The sequence below is a fragment of the Salvelinus alpinus genome, chromosome 25, assembly GCF_045679555.1.
Source record: "Salvelinus alpinus chromosome 25, SLU_Salpinus.1, whole genome shotgun sequence".
Classification (NCBI taxonomy): domain Eukaryota; kingdom Metazoa; phylum Chordata; class Actinopteri; order Salmoniformes; family Salmonidae; genus Salvelinus; species Salvelinus alpinus.
Window position 1 is genome coordinate 28466625 of NC_092110.1, and position 21342 is coordinate 28487966.

The 21342-nt window shown below is 41.5% G+C and overlaps 1 protein-coding gene across 5 annotated transcripts; it reads left to right on the forward strand.

The window, feature by feature from the left end:
- Positions 1-55: 55 nt before the first annotated feature.
- heatr4 (HEAT repeat containing 4) lies at positions 56-21322 on the forward strand. 5 transcript variants are annotated; one of them, XR_011670724.1, is made up of 19 exons: positions 56-467; positions 898-943; positions 14198-14225; positions 14484-15264; positions 15461-15648; positions 15742-15900; positions 15973-16176; positions 16336-16479; positions 18242-18418; positions 18656-18825; positions 18978-19082; positions 19189-19307; positions 19396-19576; positions 19759-19828; positions 20004-20193; positions 20399-20477; positions 20566-20739; positions 20894-20946; positions 21185-21250. XR_011670724.1 is itself a non-coding variant. In XM_071366414.1 (19 exons), exons 4-19 carry the CDS (start codon positions 14501-14503, stop codon positions 21269-21271), a joined length of 2844 nt encoding a protein of 947 aa, XP_071222515.1. In that variant the 5' UTR covers positions 56-467; positions 898-943; positions 14198-14225; positions 14484-14500; the 3' UTR covers positions 21272-21299. The 5 variants fall into 5 exon arrangements, 4 of the variants coding, with proteins under 4 accessions (XP_071222515.1, XP_071222518.1, XP_071222517.1 ...); XM_071366414.1 differs by having other exon boundaries at positions 20566-20719; positions 21185-21299; XM_071366417.1 differs by lacking the exon at positions 20894-20946 and having other exon boundaries at positions 21185-21322.
- The last annotated feature ends 20 nt before the right edge of the window (positions 21323-21342 follow it).

Below are 21342 nucleotides of genomic sequence, written 5' to 3' on the forward strand. Positions count from 1 at the left end.
TATTTTAAAATCATTACTTATTGACGTTCTGGTCTCTCATCATCATTGAATCTCTGCTAACTAGCAGCATGCTGATGATTTGTTTAGCATAGCATTTTTGAATGAAAATAATGATTCGAATGAACGACTGGGTCAAAACATGAGAAAATAACTAACGGTAACAACTTCAGAATGCAACAATTATTCGATGCGGGCCTATTGAGGTAAGGGAAATAACGGCTGTGAGTGGCCATCCGTGTGAGAGCTCACTCAATAGTTAGATATTGGCTGAACAGAAAGCGCTGGAGTGCCATTTTAGCTGGCAACGATATGAGTGGGACGTCATGAGTGGGACGTCTCATTTTCCGCCAAAGAAGAGACAAGCACTGACTGTCTGTCACCAACCAGCGTCTGGACCATGCACGGATAGTTCTTCCACTTGTGTGCCATCAACGAAAACGTCACCATTAACATAACCAAGCTAGTTGGTAAGCTCGGACTCGCCAACCATAATTTTGCCTATGTACTGTAGGCTTATTGGATATTTATTCAATCATTATATATTGAAATGATTGTCTCGCATCATCATCGTCGAATCTCTGCTAGCTAGCTACATGCCAATTTGTTTAGCATAGCAACATCGAATGAATATTATTAGAATTAACAACTGGGTCAACAGTTAACAACAGCCCTTAGTCAGAAGTTATCACACATTATACCACAGCGTTGTTGAATATTCATTTCTCATTGGTTAGAAGTGCATTCTAGAATGGACATTAAAACCAGATAATGGGACAGTTAGTAAAGATATCTGGGCACCTTGCAATATGTGCCTACACATGCAGACCATACTTACTACAAAGTTAGAGAAAGCTAAACCAACCACACCAACCTAAAATGGCTTCATTTTAAATGCAGGTCCAACGGATACTTATTTTTTGGGAGCATCTGATGACCTAATGTGGTAAGTGACGAATATGAATTTCTCTGGTCCCCATGTTGCAGTTATGACGCAAGTGTCGCTATGTTGTCAAATCCTCCCACATGTTTCTAGGTTGACCAGCTGTTTTCAGCAACTGGTATTTTTTAATTCGGTTGTAATATTGGCAGGTTTGCTAGCAACAGCCTATTTAGCTAGCTTGGTGTTTGATATTCAATGCGATCTCCTCGTAATGAACAGTGTGGAGTGTCCTGATCAGAAAGCAAACTTTTCTTAGGCATTAGGCATTCTAGACCGTGCATTATTTCCCTATAACGCATAGTATTATTTGCATGGTACAATTCAATGGCTATAGTTCATTATATGTTTGAGCTACCTTTGAAAGGAAACGACGATTTTTTGTTGTTGCCATTGTTGAATTCGATTTTCATAATAGCAAGTTAGGACTGATCATTTGGTTAGCTAAACTAGAAAGTCTGTTTGTTTGGTTACCAAGGCAACTTCTGTCACAACTTCTGCTAGCTACTTCAGTGGATGTTGAACATATTTTTTTGCAGCAAATGAACACATTTCTAGAAGAAAATTTGTTAAATTATAGCCATGGTATATAACGGATAATCAACTCGTGGCTCTATGCGTTCTCTGGAAAATAACTCTGTGGAAGGTCAGTTGTTCCACTCACATTTTAGAGCGTGCATTATTTCCCTTTACAAACTGTGTGGTTTGAGCCCTGAACGCAGATTTTTTTTTTTTTTTTTTTTTATTTAACCTTTATTTAACCAGGTAGGCAAATTGAGAACACGTTCTCATTTACAATTGCGACCTGGCCAAGATAAAGCAAAGCAGTTCGACACATACAACAACACATAGTTACACATGGAGTAAAACAAACATATAGTCAATGATACAGTGAAAAAAAAATAAGTCTATATACAATGTGAGCAAGTGAGGTGAGATAAGGGAGGTGAAGGCAAACAAATATATGTATAAATAAATAAAAATATAAAAAGGCCATGGTGGCGAAGTAAATACAACACAGCAAGTAAAATAAAACTAAAAAACACTGGAATGGTTGGTTTGCAGTGGAAGAAAGCGCAACGTAGAGACAGAAATAATGGGGTGCAAAGGAGCAAAATAAATAAATAAATACAGTAGGTAAAGAGGTAGTTGTTTGGGCTAAATTATAGATGGGCTATGTACAGGTGCAATAATCTATGAGCTGCTCTGACAGCTGGTGCTTAAAGCTAGTGAGGGAGATAAGTGTTTCCAGTTTCAGAGATTTTTGTAGTTCGTTCCAGTCATCGTTCCAGATCGGCTGAAAGCCGTGGTATATTTAAGCAATAAGGCCCGAGGAGGTGTGGTATATGGCCAATATACCAAGTGTAACGGATGTGAAATGGCTAGCTAGTTAGCGGGTACGCGCTACTAGCGTTTCAATCAGTTACGTCACTTGCTCTGAAACCTAGAAGTAGTGTTGCACCTTGCTCTGCAAGGGCCGCGGCTTTTGTGGAGCGATGGGTAACGACGCTTCGTGGGTGTCAGTTGTTGATGTGTGCAGAGGGTCCCTGGTTCGCGCCCGTGTCGGGGCGAGGGGATGGTTTAAAGTTATACTGTTACACAAGGCTAAGGGCTGTTCTTACTCTCTTTTTTAAAATCTTTTTTTAAATTAACAAATATCAATAAACAAAAGAGGAATAGTCACATGCAAACAAGCATACATACAAACTATTTACATTGCCAGGAATCCTAAACAAACAAATCATATTCATTAATAATACAACAAGTTTTAATTGCCTTTTTGTTTTTCATTTTAGTTAAAGTAGTGCCATATTGTTTAAATTAATTTATAAAGTGAAAAAAGTTAGGTTTTGAATTAGACCATTTGCATTTGTGAATATGAAATGTATTATTAGGTACACTAGGTACATCTTCAATGTCAGAATTTCTGAAATAAATTATTATATCAAAACAATTAAATTGTACAACCGGTCCTATTTTTTTTGTAACAAAATTCTCTATGTCAATCCCAAAAATTCTACTATAAACACAGGCCAAAAAAATATGCTAAATGGTCTCCTTCTCCATTCCACAGAAATCACAATTGTAGTCCATATTGCTTGAATCTTTCCAAAACATGTTTCACAGGATAAATTCTATGTAACATTTTAAATTAAACTTCCTTTACCTTGTTACTGATACAATATTTGTTAGCAATTTTCCATGCTTTCCCTCATTGTATATCACCATAGATATTTGACCAAATAATCTTGCTGAGGGAATTGTAGTATCACAAACAATATTCCTAATCTGGTTATTACTACATTTATCTTTGATGTTAATATTGCCAATGAATATATTTTCATGTAAATCTATGTTACTTACATCAACCACAGAGGAATTTAAAAAGAGATAAAACCCCCCTTGGAATCGCATCAAAAACAATTGCACATTATTTCGGGGGTTATTGGAATTTTAAACTTATCAAGAAATTCCCCATATGAGAGTAGATATCCATCCTCATTCAGTAACTGACCAACCAAAATAATTTTATTTTCAAGCCAGTTACGAAAAAAATGAGACTTATTTTTAAATCGTATAATTTTGTTGTTCCATAGAAAGTATCTGTGAGGGGGGAAAAGTGTGTTTATACGCTAACATCCAAGCTAAAATTGCCTGCTTATGGAATTTGGCCAATTTTACTGGGATTTTATCAACATCAAAATTACATAGAAGCAAAAATTCTAAACCACCAACAGAGTCAAATAAATACTTAGGGAAGACATTACAAATACTGTTCTGGTTTTTAATATACTTCAGAATCCAATTTATTTTACAAGTATTATTTAGAGTATTGAAATCTAAAACCTCAAGACCTCCTTGTTCATGGGTATTAGTGAGAATATCTTTCCATAGATAGTGAGGCTTGTACCTCCAAATAAAATTATAAAGAATCTTATCTAAGTCCTTTACAATTTTAGGGATAATTCAAGTGATAACAAGACATAAACCGATCTGGATAACCCTTCAGCTTTGGACAATAAAACCCAGCCATATAACGAGATATCTCTCAGCAACCAGAGGTTAAATTTCTTCTTTGTTTTCTCAATAATGGGGTTAAAGTTTAATTCACTCCTTTGTTTTTCGTCCTTGCAAATAACAATTCCAAGATAATTAACCGTATCTTTAACTGGGATACCATATACTTCCTGTAAAACACAATCCTTCAGTGGAAATAAGACTGACTTATTGATATTAATGTTCAAACCTGAAACTAAGGAAGTCTTCAATACAGGAAACTGCTTTAGAAACCTCATTCCTGTCTCTCAAAAATATGGTGGTATCATCAGCCAGTTGACATAGTTTAAATTCATTGCCAAGTGCAAACACCTTGAAAATTTACTTTCTTGATATGAAGAGACATAATTTGAGTAACCAATAAAAAATAAAATTGACTAATTGGGAAGCCCTGCCTAATTCCACGCCCAATATCACATTTTTGGGATGTCCCTTGAGGTAATTTTACAGAGCTAGTACAACCACTATATAAAGTTTGGACTGCTTTATATAAAAAAAAAAAAGGCTTTATATCAAAAAACGTATTGCTTTGAACATAAACCCATGTTCTAAAGTGTCAAAAGCTTTATAAAAATCAACAAACATAAGAAAACTATCATCAAGGATGAGGTCATTATAGTCAATCATATGTAAGATCAACCTGATGTTATTACTAATGTGTCGACCATGCATAAAACCAGATTGTTCTTCATCAATTATATGATGCAAGCCTTGTTTCAACCTCTTAGCAAATACAAGGGCAAATCATTTCCCATAATTATTCAACAGGCTAATGTCTCCAGTTGTCAATATAAAGACTATCCTTATTAGGTTTGGGAATCAAAGTAGTTACACCTTGCTTTAAGGAAGCGGTAACTCTCCTTTTTCTATTGATTCTTGGAACCTAGCAAGAATGAAAGGAATCAATTTATCATTGAATGCTTTATAAAACTAGCTTATTAAACCATCATTTCCAGGGGACCTATTGTCCTTAAGGCTTTTAATACAGTCTTATCTCAACTTCAGATAACTCATCATCACAAAAATCCCTGAAATCATTATCTATCTTCTTAGCAATGTTTGCTACATTGTCTAAGAAAAGATCCATATTGGAAGTTGACTGGGGTGATGTATACAGATTCTGATAAAACTGGGCAACAGGCTGAGAGATTTCTTTTGGATTTTCATTGGGAGTATTACTGATCATTAATTTACATATGGAAGTCTTTTCGCCTGCCCTTTTTTCTAAATTAAATAAATATTTTGTATTTTTCTCTCCCTCTTCCATCCATTTTCGTCTTGATCTTACAAACGCTCCCCGGGCCTTTTCCTCGTAGATACAGTCTAACTGCATTTGCAGTGATGATAGCTCCAGTAATTCCTGATTAGTTAGTTCAGTTTTTTTAGTATAATCCATTATTCCCTTTATGATGTCATATTCTTTCTCTCTTGGCACAAGCAATTTCTTTCCCCATTGAAATAGCCAAAAGCCTTATATCAAATTTCATTAGCTCCCAGTAACTTCCAAACGTATTCATAACACAGGCACAATTCCAGTATTTATCAATAATTCCTGCTACTTCCTTCTTAAATACTTAATTCTCTAGTAAAGTCATTCATTTTCCAGTAACCTTTACTAACTTTTTTTGTTGACAAACCATGCATATTTATCTTTATTGAGATCCCGTTGTGGTCTGTTAAAATCGATGGTTCAATTGAGACTGTATAAACCTTGTCAGCCATATCTTCAGCCAGAAATCAATACGGGATTGTATACATAAATCTTTGGTACTCCATGTAAACATCATCTTATCTGGGTTCTTATGTCTCCAAATATCTAGAACACCTAACCTTAGACATATATTCCTTATCTCACAAACAGAATTGCTATCCTTAGGAGGCCATCTATCTACATTATCATGTAATACTGTATTAAAATCTCCACCCCATATTACTTTGGCCAATGGAAATTTAGACATAATTTTAATTATTTTCCTCTCAATGTCTCTAAATAAAATACAGTTACTTGACTTGTTATTGGTAGCATAAGTATTTACAACAATGAATTGAATCTACCAATAGTGTAATCCATCTCCCTGTATTATCTGCTTCATGACTCTATATATGACCCTTAAAGTTGCCTTTTAAAATAGCGACACCTGCTGACCGATTAGTGCCAAATGAAAACCAAATATCATTCCCGCATTGACACTTCCAAAACGCAGTATCTGTTATTAGCGGAAAAGGGTCCAAATGATTAGGGTGAGGCACATTGGCTACTAACAGCTTACTACACAATATACACTTAGTATTACTTTCTTAGCTACAGTCTCCCTGGCATATTACATCATTTATGCAACAGCATACAATACATTTTTGGACTCATCTTGTTGTGCTATGCTCACTTGAGCAGGAAGGTGACGCAGCAGTCCTTCGGGGGCAAATTTCGTCACTAAACTTTGTCATCAAAGTCTGGCATTCTCTGGATTTATGGTGCTTTCAAGACTACTGGGAACTCTGAAAAAACAAGGTCGAATCATGATGACGTCAGTGATCATCAGGTCGGAGCTCTAGAAAGAGGCCCGAGTTCCCTACTTGCAATTCCAGTTGGATGACCTTCAAAACCTATTTTCCCAGTTGGAGCTCATTTTTTTCAAGTTCCCAGTTGTTTTGAAGTCACTAAAATCAGATTTCCCAGTTCTGAGTTTACAGTTGTTTTGAGCGAGTCAGAAGTCATGCTGGATTGACAGCATGGCCAATGTTTAATGTTTATCCTTTTAAGCTCTTAAACCCGGACTTGGACCACACACCCACTCCACTGAATAGCAGGCTTGTGATTTCTTTGCAATGCTTGCAGTTAGCCACTGATTCCTTCCAAACCACTCATTGTTGAATTTGTGATTTCCAACTTGTTGTGTAATGTTTATGTTCAATGGCCGATGAGCACCGATACGTTTGATCTATAATTTCTCTTCATTATTTCTCTTCATATGACAAGGAATGAAAAAGGATTTGCCAGTAGAATGTTGACTTGATTCATGATGATGACTGCTAGCGAAGATTTTGAAAGTATGACGTATAAATGATCAGTCCAATCAAAGCTACTGAAGATATTTACCATGGGTGCACAATTTAGGAAAAATCTCACTTTTTGGAACGAGGCTATCTGGCTGCAGACAACAAGTGGTGTCATGGATTGCTCAGCCTTAACTACAGTATTTCATGTGATGTAATGTAGTAATTGAACAGGCCGTCTTCTTCTTCTTTAATGGGCTACAGATGCTGATGCTGCACATAGCCTACACACATCATTGGTGCGCATCAATTATTTTGAAATGTAAAATTCTGTTATGCTTTTTCCTGCTTGTAAAAAGCGAAATGACATCACTTTCTCATTAGGATGTTTTGCCATTCATTTTAGATATCGGATCAGTGATCATAGTTTTAATCAGTGATCAGGCCATTTATTGCGCACTCATGTGTGACAGCGTATCACTTTCATCACTTTTGTTTTGATGTTTCACATTACGGTTTCTGTTTGACTATATTAGCAAAGCCTCTGCGATCGAATCGTCCCCGCCCCCCGGGTTCAAGCGATGGGAGCTCCTAAAGCGGGATTCCCATTTGCTTTGGCTCCAGCCCAGGTGATCTGAAACTCTGTTGAGGATCAGAAAGGAGAGGGGGCTTGGCTACGGGAAGCTTGGACTTGATGCTATCATGTCCAGACAGCAGCATGTTCTCTCCCAATTTGGAAGTTGATACCGCTGCGGAAGACACAGCGCCCAACACCCCCAATGATGGAGAGACTGCACCGGCCAGCAGTGATGTACTGGAAGAGGTGAGAGTTAATGCAACATTTTCATTCAAATGCAGAAGGCTAAGCGTTTAAATGCAGATTACATGATAGGAATGACAGCATCATCCTGAAAAAGCGCACAATGGTGTTGCCTTTTTTATGAATTAAAATGTCATGATAGATAGCCTTCTACACACAGTCTCATAATAAAAGGCACACACTCAATATCTGTGGGCCTATACATGTAGCCCGTATCATATTGATTGTTGCTATTCATGTCATGTCTATTTCAGTCCTCTGCTCAGATGGAAGAAATTCTATACATTTACATTTAAGTCATTTAGCAGACGCTCTTATCCAGAGCGACTTACAAGTTGGATACAGAGTGCAATTGGTAACCACAACATCCTTTATCTGTTCACTGGAGTCTAATAATCACTATTAATTCACCAGCAAAATACTATCTCATTTAATAGTTTCTCAGATTTTACGGAAATGCAATAGCCAAGAGCAGCATGGGGCCTGTATGATGTCCATCCCTACCATCATATCTACATGAATGTAATTCTGCATTCAAAGTACTGTGTTATGTATAACACATTAAACAACGTAATTTCCCTAAGAAATACAAGTCTTAGAAGACAGAGCCTAGTAATGACATATGTATGCAAGGCTCAATACAGTAATTCTGAGAACCTGGATTTTGTACCCTTTAATGATGTGTACTTGGGATGCGAGAGCTTTACCTCCAGTCTGTAATAACACTTATTCCATCTGGGGAATTGGTTGTGTGCAGCTCACCGTGAAATATAGCTTCTATGAGAGACCATAAAATTACAACAAGTTGTTTTTACCTCAAACCGACAGTATGTCCATGACCCAGAGGTCTTGACCTATGATGCTGTGTTGCCCTGTACCAGGATGCTCTAAAAAGGTCAATGCTATTTTGGATGTTTTGCTTGTGTTGTCGATGCCTGATTGCATGTCCCGTCTGAGTCAGCCCTTTCTGTCTGGTCTGATTAGTTTGGTTCATAACCTTCATGTGAAACACTTTACCAGTAGCACATTATTTTCGGTTACTGTACCACAAACTGAATTTTGATCTGCCCGGAGTACCACAGAAGTACTGTACCCCCTCATGTGCATTTTACTAGTAGGCCCTATGGTCTCATGAGTCTTCTCAAGTACCCCTTGTGGATAAACCTAGTACCCCTAGGGGCCCTAGTACCCCTGGTTGGGAACCACTGTGTTATTGGAACCAAGTTTACTAATGATTGACTCATGAGTCATTGCTGACTGAGCTCTCCTTTGAGCACATATCAGTTAATGAGACGTTTCTTGCATGAAGCAACACTAATTCTGAGAGCTGAAAAGACCACAATGACACTTCCACTATGTTGTCAATGGATCTTCATGGGTGAATGGCTATAGACACCTGAAGGACCTTAATTAGCTGAATACAACAAGACAAAGTATAACTAAGTTAACCCTGCCTATTTGTAATGTTTTCTGGCCAGTTGCCTTAGGTCTGACTCATTGTACTGGAACAAAATAGAGCAACTTTGTGAGAATGCCTCTGCTGAAGAGGAGACATTTCGTTGGCAGTCAGAATTGCAAATGTGAGCACTTTCGAAGACGGGTTGCTGCACTGAACTTTTCACTTTACACTCAGCAGACATAGGGCGCACAGAATGTGTAATCCGATGACTTGTGTGTTTGATTCTGTTGTGGTCAAGTTTAGTATAGAAAATCAACGTTCATTTTAGCAGCCGTCTGAGGTCATAGATTATTTAACGAGTCACTGGGGGATTGAGGATACACATGCCCTGTTGGACATGGTGCATGCTTGCTGTAACACTTGCAAAGATGCTTGAAACGTTAGCAGAAACATAGGGGGTCTGAAAATACAGTTGCGAGGGAGGATTTTGGGGGGAATGTTAGTTGTACATTGAGCTAATGTGATTAGCAGTTGTTCCCATTGCAGCATAGCCTAATTAAATGACATTCATGTGACCTACACGCTATCGCTCCAACCTCATTTAATGTATTCTGAGTTTGGAAAAGCTCAGCACATTACAGCCCTGTCATGTTAATTTGCCCACAGCAAAATTGGATCAGTGCCATTTTTTAGGCTCATTGGCATGTGGACTCACTTTTCATCATGTTTTACCATTCTCTTTCATGTGATACTGTAGATCTATTATTCATGTGACACTGTTGCTTTCTGCCCCGTTAAAAACCTTTCAACCTGTATAGGTAAATATCAAATAGACTACATTGTGATCAAGCACCTTAAACACAGCCAAATCATCGAACTGATTCATCAGACATAGTGTCACAGGAAAGAAGAAACGTAAATAAACTGTTGTACTTTTATTAGATTCCCTAGTGAATTCTGTAAGTTCTTCAAACCATGTTCTCCTTTCATCACACTGCTAAAAGCTATTTAAATGCAGCCTTTTGTCATACACATCTATCTTTAATAGATGTGAAAAATAGAGTATTGTATGTAAGCTTTTTTCTCACACTGTTTCTCTTTTTCCTCCTCTCTTTCCCTGCAGCAGCAGCCTGCGAAGCAGTCCTTGAGTGCCTGTATGTGTCCAGAGTCCCACTGTCGGTGCCTTCTGCTCTCCCTGCCGATGTACAGCTGCCTGGGCGCTGTGGCTTGGTGCCAGCTCATCCGAGTCACCAAACTCAGCTTCGACTCATTCATCACCTCCTTGACCTCCATTTCCTCAATCAAGGAGGTTGGCATGGGAGGAGGCGCTATGATTTACCATGACAGCCCCTGCTCTGACGGCTATGTGTACATCACTCTTGCCTTCCTGTTCATGCTCTATGTTGTCTACCTGGTAGAGTGTTGGCACTGCTGGGCTCGCAGTTAGCTACAGTGTAAGGCTGATGTGGATAGCGTGTATGAGTGCCTATTGAGGATGCGACAAGCCCGTCCGTGTGTTTAGTGGAAGGCCATAAGTTACCATTTTGTTCTGAGGACCAGACAGGTGACCCGCTACCGGACCGGGGAAGCCTAGACCACCACCCAGGTCTACCATGAGCAGGTCAACACACACGAGGGTGAGGGAGAGTTTGAATACAGTCGCTGTGGTATGCGGGACGTCTCACGGGATCTACGTGGACTGGAGAGCCACCCGGCAACAAAACTTTTTTCACTAAGTGCTTCAGTTTTGCTGGGGCTGGACCAGAAAATAATTACCTCAACCAACGTGCCAGGTTCTTCTCAGAGATTGAGGGTTTAGATGACTACATGGAGGCTCGAGAAGGGTTACAACTGAAAAACGTGAACTTTAGAGAGCATCTGATAGCCTACGTGGACCCTGACTGGTTGCTCTGGTATACTTCTCAGGTGCCGTTCTGGTTCACTGCTCTTCTCATGCTGTCCTGGCCCCTGAGGGTGCTTATAGAGTCCCGTACAGCCTTTGTGCACTACCATGTTGAGAAGCTCTTTGGGCTGGAGGACAGCCACAACAGCCCCTCTCCAATAGAGGAGGTTTCCATCAGGAGAGGTCTTCCTCGGGTAGATACAGTGGATAGTGGACCGAATACACCGAATACAAACAGTGTAGCTATTCCCTCCGCAAGGCAATCAAACAAGCTAAGCGTCAGTATAGAGACAAAGTAGAGTTGCAATTCAACGGCTCAGACACAAGAGGTATGTGGCAGGGTCTACAGTCAATCACGGATTACAAAAAGAAAACCAGCCCCGTCGCAGACCAGGATGTCTTGCTCCCAGACAGACTAAATAACTTCTTTGCTCGCTTTGAGGACAATACAGTGCCACTGACACGGCCCGCTACCAAAACCTGCAGACTCTCCTTCACTGCAGCCGACGTGAGTAAAACATTTAAACGTGTTAACCCTCGCAAGGCTGCAGGCCCAGACGGCATCCCCAGCCGCGTCCTCAGAGCATGCGCAGACCAGCTGGCTGGTGTGTTTACGGACACATTCAATCAATCCTTATCCAGTCTGCTGTTCCCACATGCTTCAAGAGGGCCACCATTGTTCCTGTTCCCAAGAAAGCTAAGGTAACTGAGCTAAACAACTACCGCCCCGTAGCACTCACTTCCGTCATCATGAAGTGCTTTGAGAGACTAGTCAAGGACCATATCACCTCCACCCTACCTGTCACCCTAGACCCACTCCAATTTGCTTACCGCCCCAATAGGTCCACAGACGACTGAATCGCAACCACACTGCACACTGCCCTAACCCATCTGGACAAGAGGAATACCTATGTGAGAATGCTGTTCATCGACTACAGCTCAGCATTTAACACCATAGTACCCTCCAATCTCGTCATCAAGCTCGAGACCCTGGGTCTCGACCCCGCCCTTTGCAACTGGGTACTGGACTTCCTGACGGGCCGCCCCCAGGTGGTGAGGGTAGGTAACAACATCTCCACCCCGCTGATCCTCAAAACTGGGGCCCCACAAGGGTGCGTTCTGAGCCCTCTCCTGTACTCCCTGTTCACCCACGACTGCGCGGCCATGCACGCCTCCAACTCAATCATCAAGTTTGCGGACTACACTACAGTGGTAGGCTTGATTACCAACAACGACGAGGCGGCCTACAGGGAGGAGGTGAGGGCCCTCGGAGTGTGGTGTCAGGAAAATAACCTCACACTCAACGTCAACAAAACAAAGGAGATGATTGTGGACTTCAGGAAACAGCAGAGGGAGCACCTCCCTATCCACATCGACGGGACAGTAGTAGAGAGGGTAGTAAGTTTTAAGTTCCTCGGCGTACACATCACGGACAAACTGAATTGGTCCACCCACACAGACAGCGTTGTGAAGAAGGCGCAGCAGCGCCTCTTCAACCTCAGGAGGCTGGAGAAATTCAGCTTGTCACCAAAAGCACTCACAAACTTCTACAGATGCACAATCGAGAGCATCCTGTCGGGCTGTATCACCGCCTGGTACGGCAACTGCTCCGCCCACAACCGTAAGGCTCTCCAGAGGGTAGTGAGGTCTGCACAACGCATCACCGGGGGCAAACTACCTGCCCTCCAGGACACCTACACCACCCGATGTCACAGGAAGGCCATAAAGATCATCAAGGACAACAACCACCCGAGCCACGGCCTCTGCCTCGGACGGCTCCCCTGTCTCAGCCGGCTCGTCGGGCTCCCCTGTCTCAGCCGCATCGCCAGGCTCCCCTGCCTCAGCCGGCTCGTCAGGCTTTAATGCCTCCACCGGATCACCAGGCTCCCCTGCCTCAACCGATCTGTCAGGTTCCCGCGCCCCAGCTGACTTGACAGGTTCCCGTGCCTCAGCTGGCGTGACAGGTTCTCGCGCATCAGCAGGGGTGACTGGTCCGCTCCTGTTCCCCGGGTTCGTCCCCTTTGACGGTGTCCTGCGGCTGGAGCGGCGCATCGGGGAGGGGGTACTGTCACGTATACTCCCTCTCCAGCCTCTAGGTCATCAGGCTGCTGATTATCCCGCACACCTGTCACCATCGACTCGCGCACCTGCGCCTCATGACACTCATCTGGACTCCATCACCTCCTTGATTATCTTCCCTATATCTGTCACTCCCCTTGGTTCTTTCCTCAGGTGTTATTGACTCTTTGTTCATGTCGGTGCATTGCTTGTGTGTCATGTTTATTTTATTTATTAAAACACTCACTCCCTGAACTTGCTGCCCGACTCTCAGCACACTCGTTACACACATCTATTTATGTGAGAGTTTGAATAATACTACTAATTATTAATAATCATAATCAATTATTAATAATATGAATAATTTGTTACAACAAATGCAAGCCATGCTCAAAAGCTAACATGAGCCTACATACCTATCTTCTCACGGGTGCATGTTGAGATACTTACAACAATTCTCAAAGTTCGTTTCAAAAGATGAATTGTAGTCTATTTGTGAGTCCAAAGCAGTTAAATAATTGATACAGATTATTTTAATAGAAATCATGATGAGATAATATTGCTTTATAAATTACCATTATATTGCAAAGAACTTGATTGGATTAAATATGGAGTTTGAACAAAGTTATTGTCAACATTTTAAAAGCATACAGAGAGCAATAAAGAAATTGTGCCGTTTTATTTTTATTTAACTAGTTAAGTATCTTGAGTGCCGTTTTAAATGGCAGTGACTGTTAATAAAAAGGCATCTAACAAAATCATCTGTGTTTTGTGTAAGCATAAAATATCTGTTGGTTGTTGATACATTGTTGCCTACATTGTTGCTATATTCACAAAGACAGCAACAAAGCTATCCCTGGCAAACTCTCAACGGATGTGTTGCCATGACAACTAATGGTCAACAGCTGATACATGTTAGCAGCATTGAAGGTGGTGGTTCTTCCTGGATTATGTCTAGGTTGAAGATAACATTATAGATATAATATATATAAATATATTTAAGACCTAGTATTCTGTTTACTACAACAGGTATACGGACAGACAACAAAATATGCAGGTAAGTGTTTAGGCTTTTTATGGTTTGAAATGTTATGGTTTGAAACATGCATCTTATACTTATAATTTAAGTGGGCTGATTAGCAGGCTCAAGATACAATATTCTAGCGATTTACATTATCATTCCTTTCAAAAGAGATTTTATGCATCCTTTTATGGTATTCTATCCACTCAGCAACATATGAACCTAGCAATGTGAGGCTTTTTGAATTTTACACTATTTATGTTATATTTTTTTATGAATGGTTTGTTCCCCAAGAGGATACATTAAGCAACATGGATTTGGTAAAACGCACCAAATCAAAGGTGGGCCGCCTACAAAATCTGAAAGGCCAGCAGCTCTACAGACAACTCCTCAACAATGCCACCTGCGGTCTCACCTTCTCCAAAGATGTTATATGGGAGATGGGGTCAGACAGTATACCTTACAGTCAAGCTGACTTCCACTGGCTTTTCAATGCCTCTGGACCTCTGGCACCAAGTCCCAAGCCGAAGAGCACAGGGATAAAATCAATGAAAGGTATCCCCCTTCATCCTTCACCTCAGGATCCTGCCAAGAACAGAGGCTTCAGAGACCCTCCCTCTATGCTGCCTGAATTACAAATATCCCATCTTGCTCCATTGACTGCCAAAGACTCCTTTACACTCCCTAGTCACCAGGGGGGGCTCTTGGACTCCTTTAAAAGGACAGGACTACGAGGAGTTTCTAATGTTTACAACTGTCTCGAGGAAGCATCTACAGGAGGCAGGGAGGATCGTTTAAAGAGCTGCCACTGGGATGAGTTTGTGCTAAAGAAGCTGACCAAGACCACAGCCCAGTGGATAGTGAGTCAACAGATTCCAAACCAGTGCCAGAATAAGACTCGGCTGCAGTCACTGCTGAGGAGTCAGTATGGTTCAGCCAGCGCCACAGATCTAGTCAATGAGGAGCCCATGTGTGAGGAGGATTTCTGCAGCTACCAAGATCTCCACAAGCAGACTGAGAAGCAGCAGGCTCTTCAGAGCAGCAAGGCTGAGACACCTCTTCCAGTATACTACAGGCAAGGAGACAAAACCTACCGTAATATTTAATGTTGAATTATTGAGTCCCCAGTCAGTTTTACGCTTCAAACAAATAGTGTCCAATGCACTAAAGTTGATGTTTTATGTGAGTTTCTATAATGTGTAGATCATAAGAATTTGTATTCACAGTTTTATATCACTGATCTCTATTTTCACTTGACATACCTTCTGCAGGGTGCAGGGCTACTCTCTTCCCCCTGTATGTTCTGATGAGCCTGGGGGTATGAACCAGACTGCCAACACTGTAGCAGTCAAGCACATTGAAACCCCTCAACCTCCTCGTCTTCAGGATAGCCTCAACCCCCGTCTTGGAAGCCATGTCTTGCACACAGAGAATAACTTTGAACAGGAGATATTTTCTGGTACACCCTCTCAATACACATGCAAATGAAAAAAAGTATTTTCTATATTGGTTATTGATCTACATCACATTTCCTTGACTTTGCATGTTGCAGGAATAGCCAAACAGGTACATCAGCGAGATCCACGGAACCACGATCGCATCATCATGGACAACAATTCAGAGTACCAAAAGAACCTTCAAGACTTTTTCCCCTGTGGTCCAGATAAGTGGACGAAGGCTTCAGCAGCAACCATGCACAATGAGACACAAGGTTGGGACTTTAACCAAATAAATGCAACCTCTGTTAAAGCATGGTTTACCTCATTCAATTTCCATTGGGTAGGAATGCGACGGGTGGAGAAAGGTACTCGGCGGTGGGTGGACCTGCCTACCACTGCTGACTATGCCACAGAGGTGGGTCTGAGACCTCCTGACTACAGCGGGAAGGACACAGAGGTGCCCAGACAGCAAGCCCACTACAACCCTATGGCTGAGCTCTCCTCCTTACGTTACGCAGTGGAGGGATGGAGGAGTGCCTGGAAGATCAGTAGGTCTCCTTGTCATTAAATATTGATGTTCTCTAAGCATTTGTCAATATCACTGTGGTGTTAAGCCTAATTTATTTCACATCGTTACACTACAGCATGCCCGGATATACTACTTCAGTTTGTCTTTAACCTGAGGAGGCTGTTCCTTCCTGTTCTAGAGATCACCTGGCAGAGTGTGACTATTGAAGGGCTGAAGAGGGCCCTTAAAGACCTGCACTACCACATTCGCCTGTCAGCCATAGCCACTTGTGCATCAGGGGCAGTGAACAGACCGAGGGAAAAGCAACATCCCACAGATGCAGGTGAGATGTAATAGATTGCGTCATATCTCTCAACTCATCTTTTTCAATTTGTTTTGGTAATTGTGTGTGAGTACAGTTGAATACAGAGTACAGTCGGAAGTTTACATACACCTTAGCCAAATACATTTAAACTCAGTTTTTCACAATTCCTGACATTGTATCCTAGTAAAAAGTCCCTGTCTTAGGTCAGTTAGGATCACCACTTTATTTTAAGAATGTGAAATGTCAGAATAATAGTAGAGAGAATTATTTATTTCAGCTTTTATTTATTTCATCACAATCCTAGTGGGTCAGAAGTTTACATACACTCAATTAGTATTTGGTAGCATTGCCTTTAAATTGTTTAACTTTTGTTCAAACGTTTCAGGTAGCCTTCCACAAGCTTCCCACAATAAATTGGGTGAATTTTGGCCCATTCCTCCTAACTGAGTCAGGTTTGCACGCCTCCTTGCTCGCACACACTTTTTCAGTTCTGCCCACAAATTTTCTATGGGATTGAGGTTAGGGCTTTGTAATAGCCACTCCAATACCTGACTTTGTTGTCCTTAAGCCATTTTGCCACAACTTTGGATGTATGCTTGGGGGTCATTGTCCATTTGGAAGACCCATTTGCGACAAAGCTTTTAACTTCCTGACTGATGTCTTGGGATGTTGCTTCAATATATCTACATAATTTTCCTCCTCATGAAGCCATCTATTTTGTGAAGTGCACGAGTCCCTCCTGCAGCAAAGCACCCCCACAACCTGATGATGCCATCCCAGTGCTTCACGGTTGGGATGGTGTTCTTCATCTTGCAAGCCTCCCGCTTTTTCCTCCAAACATAACAGTGGTCATTATGGCCAAACAGTTCTATTTTTGTTTCATCAGACCAGAGGACATTTCTCCAAAAAGTATGATCTTTGTCCCCATGTGCAGTTGCAAACCGTAGTCTGGCTTTTTTATGGCGGTTTTGGAGCAGTGGCTTCTTCCTTGCTGAGCGGCCTTTCAGGTTATGTCGATATAGGACTTGTTTTACTGTGGATATAGATACTTTTGTACCTGTTTCCTCCAGCATCTTCACAAGGTCCTTTGCTGTTCTGGGATTGATTTGCACTTTTCGCACCAAAGTACAATCATCTCTAGGAGACAGAACGTGTCTTCTTCCTGAGCGGTATGATGGCTGCGTGGTCCCATGGTGTTTATACTTGCGTACTATTGTTTGTACAGATGAACTTGGTACCTTCAGGCGTTTGAAAATTGCTCCCAAGGATGAACCAGACTTGTGGAGGTCTACAATTTTTTTTCTGAGGTCTTGGCTGATTTCTTTAGATGTTTCCCCATGATGTCAAGCAACAAGGCACTGAATTTAAAGGTAGGTCTTGAATTACATCCACAGGTACACCTCCAAATGACTCAAATGATGTCAATTAGCCTATCAGATGCTTCTAAAGCCATGACATCATTTTCTGGAATTTTCCACGCTGTTTAAAGGCACAGTCAACTTAGTGTATGTAAACTTCTGACCCACTGGAATTGTGATACAGTGAAATAATCTGTCTGTAAACAATTGTTGGAAAAATGACTTGTCATGCACAAAGTAGATGTCTTAACCGACTTGCCAAAACTATAGTTTGTTAACAAGAAATTTGTGGAGTGGTTGAAAAACGAGTTTTATTGACTCCAACCTAAGTGTATGTAAACTTCCGACTTCAACTGTATGTACACATATAGTAGCCAAGGACAAAACATACATAGCACTTGTTTTTGGGAAACTCCCCCCAGGTCAGTATGGCCGTGTGTGGGACATCCAGCCAGTTCCTCAGGAGCTCCAGCCTCTTCTTCTCCTGGCTCTGGACGACCCTGTGAAGAGAGTTCAGATGGCAGCAGCAGTGTGCCAGTACGCCATGGGGACGCCAGACTCCCGAGCCCGCGTAATCCTCCGCAATGCACTACATCAAGGTTAGGTCAGGTTGTATTGATTTTGGAGTACATTGTATACCTTAGGGAAAGACATGAGGTGCAACTATGTTCTACCACCAAGACCCATATTGTCTGTGTGAATACTCACATCTGAACGGAATATAAACCGTAAATGTAACGCCAATACTTTAAGTAAATAACTTAGGTAGGGGTTTATTATTCAGGATGAATTGCATTTCACTGACATCCAATGAAAAGTGTAGTGTTTTGTGTCAGACTCTGCAGGTGTAGGTGCAGACAGCTGGGTGGCAGCACAGTGCCTGGCTGTGGAGGGGGAGCACAGTCGGCCAGTCATTCAGAGACTTCTCTCCCAGCACTTCGTCAGTGAGGTTCACACAGATAATGAACAGTCAGCGGCTCTACTTGCCAGCATCAGTAGCAAGACAGTGAGTAACTCAAATTTGTTCCCCTTAAATTGCTTCAACTAAATGATATACCCAGTCATTGGCGCAAGCACTATTAGCCTGTGTTCTTCTGTTTAATCGCAAATCCATGATATCTGAAATGTCCTTTTTCTGGGCTTAACATTTTTCTTTAGACTCTAGTTCGCTCTCTGCTGGCTGAGGAGTTGAATTGTGCCAACTGGAGGACCAGACTCTTGGCTTGCAACACTATCTCCAAATTGAAAGGACCAATTAATAAGGTGTCTCTTGAGTCCCTAATTCTGTGATTTATTTGGTGTCTCAAATCAAACCAAAATTATGATATTGATATGTGATTATGTACTCATTAGAAATTATATTTTGTAGGACCTTGCAAACAAGTTGATCTACCTGATGTGGAATGACTGGAGTGGTAATGTGAAGCAGGCTGCAGCCCAGGCCCTGGGGAAACTAGGAATGGGAAGAGATGTGCACAACGAGCTGAGGTACCAGACTGGCATTTGGTGATCACTAATGAGCTGATTAGAGAGCATCCCACTCTTTTCCTAAAACCTCACCCATTGGCTGTTTCAGAATGAAGCTAGAGGAAGGTCCCGCCTCCTGGAGGGTGGAGGCTCTCATCCTCATAGCTCATCTACAGATCATGACCGCCAAGCTGCTGCCACCCTTCCTGAAATGTTTCAATGACAACTTTGTGGCTGTGAGGAAACAGGCCTGTCTGACTGCTGCAGCTCTAATTATGAAGTGCAGCATGGTGAGAAAGGGTAGAGGAGAGGCAGCAGTTTGCAGACAATGTATGTCTCGACTTCGTCTCGTGCCTAATACTCATGCCAATATATCCTATAAACCACGTCTTCTTTGGCAATATCACTTCAATATAGATAGACGATGGACTTCAGGTGAAAAAATTCCTCATCTTTACTTTTTTGGTTTTAGGTCTTGAATCAGCTGATTCAGCTAACACAGAATGACCCAGCATGGGAGGTTAAAGTTGTTGCAATCAGTGGTAAGCATCATGGTGATGACCACTGGCCAACAGAGTGGATTTTGTAATGACAGTGTGAAACTGCAACTGCACTAGATATGCAACTTTCTGTGATAGTGTATATAAATATACAGTATAAGTCTAGTGTCAGAAAGCAGATGTGTGAACGTGTCGAGGCACTGCAATTGTTTGTTAGCTTTAGGGAAGATCGGTTGCCTCACGCCCACCCTCCAGGACCACCTCCTCTGGGCGTTACATCATGAGGAGAAACCCCAGGTACGCATCGCCGCCTGCAAGGCCCTAAAGATCCTTAAAGTGAAGGGACCAGAGCTGCAGCACCTCCTACAGGAGCGGTTTGTTCTGGAACCCCACCCCCAGGTCCATAGGTGAGTCAGAATTCAGATCAAAATCCATCCTACTGGGCACAGACGTCTATTCCACGTTGGTGCCACATCAAAGTTTATTTAATCAGTGTGTGCCCAGTGGGATATAATGTCATGCCACATCTGTGTTAGCTTTACTGGTATGAGTGTTTATCTATGTATCTATGTCCATAACATTAAAAACAAAAACAATTTTTTGGTCTACAAGGCATATACAGGGGCTCCTCAAAAACTATGGCTACAGTATTGAAGGAGACAGGGGCATGGTCCACAAAATCAAAGATCAGGTAAATGTGTTTCAAGGTTAGCCATGGAAAGGCACTTGTGTTTTTGTTGCAAAATGAGGGCCATCAGTTCCATCCTCCTGGTTTGCAGGTTCAGAGGCTATGCACCAAGAGCATCATCACAGACAAAGTGCTGTTGATGGAGAAGCTGGAGGACATGTACCAGCAACAGAGGAAGTATCTGGTAAATGAGAGCCGGCCGGACACTACACCAATATCACAGCTGCTGCAGGAACGCTACAACAGTGAGTGACGGACTACTACGGTGTGTTAAGCTGAGTTAAATATCTAATTTAATTCTTGATGTGCAGTGAATTAGAGCCATCTTATTTCCCGCAGTTACAGTATATGCAGTTTTCTGACTGATGAATATCATTTTTGAAGAAGGTAACATGAAACCATTGTGGGCATTTTTCTAGGAATGAAACATTGCCCTTCCACAGTAAGGCCGACTCACTCCTCAGATTCCTCTGTGAGTCAGGTATTCCCTGTCCTGAGTCCTAGTCTTGTTGCAGAACTAGAGAACAAACCAGTTTGAAATATACACTTTATTTTAAGCTAAATTGATTTATTATATAAAACGAACAGCTACTATTAATACAAGCAATTACTTACAAAACAAATATGACATGAGTAAAATCATAACCAGGATAAAAACAAACCGTTAAGGTGGATGTTGTAAATTAACAGAACTCCCCTTTTCTCTGTAGTCCTCCTCTAAATGCACGCTTGAATCCAGCCCTGTCAACAAATCCTCTTCATCTGCTTATCAAGATCATCAACACTCCATCATGTGACAGTGGAGAAACTTCAGCACTCCAAGAAAATGAAGATAATATTTAATAACCATGGCCGCATAAAATAAATA

Coding starts and splice junctions, on each gene's coding strand:
- heatr4 (XM_071366414.1), top strand. CDS start 14,501: ATGGATTTGGTAAAACGCACCAAATCAAAGGTGGGCCGCCTACAAAAT. Junction 19,083..19,188: donor TGAAAGGACCAATTAATAAG/GTGTCTCTTGAG, acceptor TATATTTTGTAG/GACCTTGCAAACAAGTTGAT. Junction 19,829..20,003: donor TAAAGTTGTTGCAATCAGTG/GTAAGCATCATG, acceptor ATTGTTTGTTAG/CTTTAGGGAAGATCGGTTGC.